This window comes from Balearica regulorum, chromosome 2 (assembly GCF_011004875.1).
Source record: "Balearica regulorum gibbericeps isolate bBalReg1 chromosome 2, bBalReg1.pri, whole genome shotgun sequence".
In the NCBI taxonomy this organism is placed as follows: Eukaryota; Metazoa; Chordata; class Aves; order Gruiformes; family Gruidae; genus Balearica; species Balearica regulorum.
In genome coordinates this window covers 5,528,767-5,534,766 of record NC_046185.1, presented here as the reverse complement: position 1 = coordinate 5,534,766, position 6,000 = coordinate 5,528,767, and the positions used below count along the sequence as shown (strand labels likewise).

At 41.9% G+C, this 6,000-nt stretch overlaps 1 protein-coding gene across 1 annotated transcript in view; it reads right to left on the bottom strand.

Annotated features, from left to right (window-relative positions):
• Positions 1 to 1,103: 1,103 nt before the first annotated feature.
• Positions 1,104 to 6,000, bottom strand: part of KCNK9 (potassium two pore domain channel subfamily K member 9) — an 85,087-nt gene continuing 80,190 nt past the window's right edge. Inside the window, exon 2 of the mRNA XM_075743259.1 lies at positions 1,104 to 2,307. Within this exon, the coding sequence (XP_075599374.1) occupies positions 1,466 to 2,307 (842 nt within the window). The 3' untranslated portion in view covers positions 1,104 to 1,465. The remainder of the gene's footprint in view (positions 2,308 to 6,000) is intronic.

The window sequence follows — 6,000 nt, the reverse complement described above, 5'->3', positions numbered from 1 at the left end:
TGTCTTAGAAGGGAGCTGGATTAGGCCTCTAATTCGGTCCTGTAAAGTCTGTTTGGTCCAGATGAGCAACCGAGAGAGATGGACAATCTCCAAGGAACAACTCTACGACGTGGTCTCAACATCATCCACTACAACTTGCCAACGCAATCACTCCCAACGTTACCCTCCAAACACTGGAGTAAAACTGCTTGTGCCCATTACTGCTAAATGCTTTTTGCCTGTCTGCCTAGCAAAAAAGCAATATCACGTCTAATCTCACAAGTTCCCAGTGAGCCAAACACAAGATACTGTCCCTTGAATTCTTCCTGAGACCAACAAAGGCTTTCCATTATTTACAAATCAAAAGCATTTAGAGACAATATCATCTTTATTTTTTTATTTAAAACAAGGAATGCCCTGTCACTATTCTGTAAGAAAAAGTATACATCCACCTATTTATACCCATCCTAATCCAAGCATTCCAAAAAATATAATTCTTATTCATGCAGGTAATTGCTGCACAAAATAATAATAATAATAATAATAATAATAATAATAATAATAATAATAATAATAATATTTTTATAAATAAAAATAACATAATATACACTCTTTAGTTCCAACAATTCTCCCAATTTCTCTTAAAAATTCCACTTGCAAATTGTTGGAACAATTGAAAATGATAAAAGTAAATATAGTTAAATCAATAGGATTATTTGCTTTTGATTATTAATTCCATTGCTAGTTTTTCTTGTGTTTTTATATGCATACCAGTTTTACAAAGTGCATGCTTTATTTTATTTTTTTTTTTTTTAATTTTGAACTGGCAAGCTAAAATGATCCATCTTTTCCTGCCTTTTTTTAATGATAATACAATCTAAAATCTAGCATTAAAAAATTTATCATGATACACCTGGTATATTGACTGCTTATGGCGCATGCTTGTCTTGGCAAAAAACAAAAGAAATTGGCTCCCCTCCCACCCTCCCCATTCCTTTTGGAAGCAATCTAAAAGTTAAAAGCAGGCTGTAACACAATTGCTTCAAGGGAAAAAAAAAAATACCTGATGCTTTAATTTTTGTCACATGGCACTAGTTGTGGACTTGCACACGCACACACACGCACACACACCCCACCACACACACAAGCACGCACGCACGCTGCAACCTGCTCGTGAGGAAAATAGTTTATTAGGTCAGGAGTGCCAGTGGCACATGAAGGCTCCCAGCTGTGTGTGCAACTTTGGATTTGGTACCCACTTCACGTCACCTTGAATCCTCTGACATCCACCGAGGGGGTAATGTAAGGCATACTTTGCTGGAACAGTAATAATCCATGCTTCATGCTCAAGAGCTGAGTCTCAGAGGAGGACTGGCTTTCTCTGCTCCCTTTGGCCTCGCTCCGTCTCACTCAAGGAACCAAAAAAACCCCAAAACAACGGAGAAGAACTGGGGAAAACAAGAAAAGCAAAAGAAGACAAATCCCTTTAAATGGACTTTCGCCTTTTCATCAGCCTGTGGTTATCTGTAAAGCTGTGCAACCCAGGTGAGATGGAGCTGACAGGAGATGGGAAAAGGCTGTTTTTTAATGTGCTTGGCGAGATCTCCTCTATCTTGTAAGAGATGGAGTGAAAGTACTGGGGGTTCAGCTTTGAGCTGAACGAATTTTGGTGGGACACCACCCGGCTGGTGTACTCGTGGGACCTGTAACACATGCAGGAACAAACTGACTGAAGGTCTGTTACTTCGGCCTTGTACCGTGGCCGACCATGCTGGGAGTCCTCTTGGATGTGGATAATCATGCTGTTGCGGTTCCCTGCCAGGGACGCCCGTTCCTCGGCATCCCGCCTCTCGTCCTCGCTGTTCATGGTTAAGAACCTGAGAACAACCAGATTTAGAAATGCCCCAATGACTGTCAACCCCACTAGAATGTACATAAAGCTAAAAGCCACGTAGAGAGGCTTCTTTTGAAGGGCCCCTTTGGTCTGCAGGGCCACATAGTCTCCAAACCCTATCGTAGTCAATGTTATAAAGCAGTAATAGTAAGCATGGAAAAAGCTCCATTCCTCATACTGGGAAAAAGCTGCTGCTCCAATGCAGAGTGTTCCCATGCAGGAGAAGAAACCCACAGTGACCATGTTTTCCATGGAGACCTCGGTGCTCCTCATCCCACAGCACTTTTTGATGCGTTTCAAGAGGTACTTGACGAAGGTGTTCATGCGCTCGCCCAAGCTCTGGAACATGACGAGTGTCAGTGGGATCCCCAGGACCGCATAGAACATGCAAAAGGCCTTCCCTGCATCCGTCCCTGGGGCAGCATGTCCATAACCTGGGAGGGGGAATGAAAAGACAGGACAGTCAGCAAGGCAGGTGATGACCACAGCTCCCCCTTTCACCCGAGCCACATGAATCGCAGAGACGCAGATGCTGCAGCCAGATCCAAAGCTACAGGAACATTGCAGTCACCCAATTTTTCTATCTCCTTGCCCACGACCTGTATCCAAAGCAAATAAGAAACAAAACAACAAAGTTTTTCCCTCAGGAGTGGGAAAGATGAAAGAATGGGCAATCCATCCTACTTCAAATAACTCTGCAGTCTCCTAAACAAGATTATATTGCATTGATTCACTAAAGAGATTTCAGCCCATCCTGTACCACCTGCAATAGTGGAAATTTTGGAAATAGGTGGACTTGTGCACAGTATTTCTGAGAGAAGTTGGTGTTGCCTTGTCCTAAAATGGGAGTACACTGATGGCACCTGGATACTGTGTCTGCTGGCATCATGGAGATAACAACATCCACAGACCCACCGACCAAAGAAATTCCTTTCCAGCTCTTCCATACTGAACAAACCTTTCTCCTACACACCCTATGAAAGCCACTCACTGCTGGAACACCATAGGACTTCAGGCTTTTAATGCCTGGTCTGTCTTTAATTATTGAAGAATAAACAACTTACCAGCTTGTTTTAACGTTTTACAGCTTTTACAGCTAGTCTGGCAAAGGCAATTTTGTCAGGATACTAAACTAATCCAGGACAGAGGATGTAGCTTGTTTCACAGTGTAGTTTACAGACAGTAAAATCGTGGCTAAACCTTTATTCTAAACTAAAGCGTAAGTGTGTGGGGGTCTGTTTTGAAATTATAATTTCACTTTTTCAGATCACACTGCTTTAAAAATCTACATTTCTTACAGCTAGGGTTCTAAATGACAGTACCAAAGTCTCCAAAATGGGATGGCTGGGACTCACCTGGACGTGGTGTGTATTGACCACGTAGGTACCACTACCTAGGCTCCCCTTAAAGTCAATGAATAGACATATTCACTGCACTTACCTAGTGCAGTTTATCTCATCTACACCTAGGTGTGTAAACCAGGTCAATGAGTTATTCTCAGGAGACACCTATTTCTCTACAGTCATTATAATGGAAATTTTGGGACAGAACTCAGTTCAAGATTAATATACCTAAATTTTGGTATCTACATGTGTGCTAGGTGTCCAAGCTCCCCTTATAGTCATCAAAGATTTAATGGAAACAGCCAGTAGTTATTTAACTGACCACTCCAAGTCTTCCTTATGGCGAGATGAAATGACAGTACCAACTGTTCATTGACTGTATGCATTAGGTCCCCATTGGACTGACCAGACGTCTGTTGACTGCAGAAGAATTTAAACCTACTGCACAGGTAGCCAACTCCATGCAAACAGCCGAATGCAGGCATCTTAATCATGAGTAGAGTTCCACTTTTAGTGACTAACTGCAGTGTAGGTGCGTGCATTGTAGACACCGAGGTTTTAAATCAGCTTTCCAGAAAGAGGCATCTAGCATTGAGACCCCTGAGATATCGGGGTACCCACAGAGGGCTGGCGGATGAAACACAGGGCGTACAGCAGACCCACACTCTTACAGATCAGAAGCCAGACAGCACCTGAAATACCACTGAGGCAGACCAGAAGAGCATGGCCATTCTCTGCAGATCATTCCCGTTGTACTGCTTCAGCCCTGGCCATCACCTTTAGACTTAGGTTATGGACCTGCTGCTCTGAATTTGTCTAAATTTATTTTTTTTTTAACATGTTGACACTGCCTACTGCCCCAACCTCCTGTGGCAACAGATTCTAGAAGTTCACTATCTGCTGTGTAAAAAAGTACTTCATAATTTCAAGCAGATCTCCTTGTTTCAGCTGGAGCCCATTAGGTCTGGTATGAAAGTTCTACATCTACCTTATCCATCACTTTTGCATGACTTCAGCGAGGCTCAGCTTTACCTTGGCCCTCAGTTGTCTCCTTCCTGAACTGGAGCCACAGCCTTTTTAGCTCATATAGCAGAAATCACATTCCCTTGATCACTTCGCTGTCCTTCTCTGGACTTTCTCTAGCTCTACCACAGATTTCTGAGATGCAGAGACCAGAATTCTGCATAGCCCTCAGGATGTGGGCACACCACAGAGTCTACAGTTTTGCTAGAACAAAAATATGAACACTAGGCAACCTTCTAAATGAAAAGCAAGAGTAGACAGGAAAATACAATGAAAAAAAACCAGCAAGAATATCCCCTAAAAAGCAACAGGTATTTCCTTAGCTCAGTTGCTAGTTGTTGGCAGATGAATGGGATGCAAAAACCAGTTTACGAAAGAAGCACATAAATCAAAATAGGAAGTTCTTTTCAGGTTACAAAACAAAGAGATTCACCTGTTGTATTGGGCCAGGTAGCCCGTTCATCATAAAAAGCAGTTTCGAAATTACCTGGAAAGGGAAGTGTCTTCAATAGATTGATGCCGGGTTTGTTCCACCTGACTGTCCCTCAATAAAGGCTATAATTGCCTCTCATTACTAAGATCAGCTTTTGAACTACAGGGGTGTTAATTAAACTAGGGACATCTTCCCATTTTATAGCTTTAGTTACAGCTGATAAAGAGCAGGAAAGCTTCAGAAAATGTGATTTTCCAGATGGTTGCAGAGATGGCAGTTGGTGGAAACAGCTTTCACTTTGGGTTCTAAAGAAAATGGCTGGAGTGAAAAAAAGATTTCATTTGATATCACTATATCCCTCTCACTAAAGATATCCACAGACAGTTTAGGGGGTTTATAAAACATTAATATTATATGCTTACACACTATCTCACAATTGAATTTCTAAGATTTGTCACAGACTTTGTAATTAACTTGGGACTTACAGCTTTCCCATAAGTTAGGAAAATATCCATATCCTTGTTTTATAGGTAGGAGAGCACAGAGACCAGCAGGCTATAATTTCTCTCCAATTCACACAGGTAGACAGAATATCCAGAAATTCTGATTTCTTTCTGCCCCATGTCATACTTACTTTCCGCAATATCAGATAAATGTCTTTTACTGTATTTTCACCATGAAGCTGAGGTAAAGAAAGGACTTTATTCATGAAGCTGGAATAAGACTTTACAAATAGATTCACGGATAGGGGATCAGAGTCGTATATTTCTGCAGTACAACATGGCTTTAAGGAATAGGCCCCTTAGTCATTGCCTTCAGCACTCCGAAATCAAGGGTTTCAAAGCACACCAAAAACAGACTTAACTCTCTATTACTTTTGCATTACAGAATCTATCCAGCAATACACAGAGCAACGCATGAAAAGCAAACTCCAGCAGTGCATGTCCTCTGAAATTCAGTAAATCTCAAATTTAAAACAAACCACTGTCTTCTTAACATCAGAGACTGCCTCTGGGGAAAATGAGAAGGTCGGTAATTGCCAGAGGGAGAGGGGCACAGAGGATCAGTAACGCCGGGAAATATCCCCCCGCAGTGCACAGGGTCATTCTCCAAGTAATTGGGTTTTACTTGTGTCAAGTAAAGGCAGAAGCAGAAGCAACTGCCTTGGTAGCAGATTTAGGCTACCAAAGTTCAGTCTAACTTCTTCTACACGAACGCCACTGCCCTTTACCAGAGCCTGAAGAGCTGACTCCATGTGAGTCTTAAAGAGAAGGAGAAAGGCTTAAAAAGAAAGAGAAAGGTTAAGCATGACATTGGTATTTCTCATT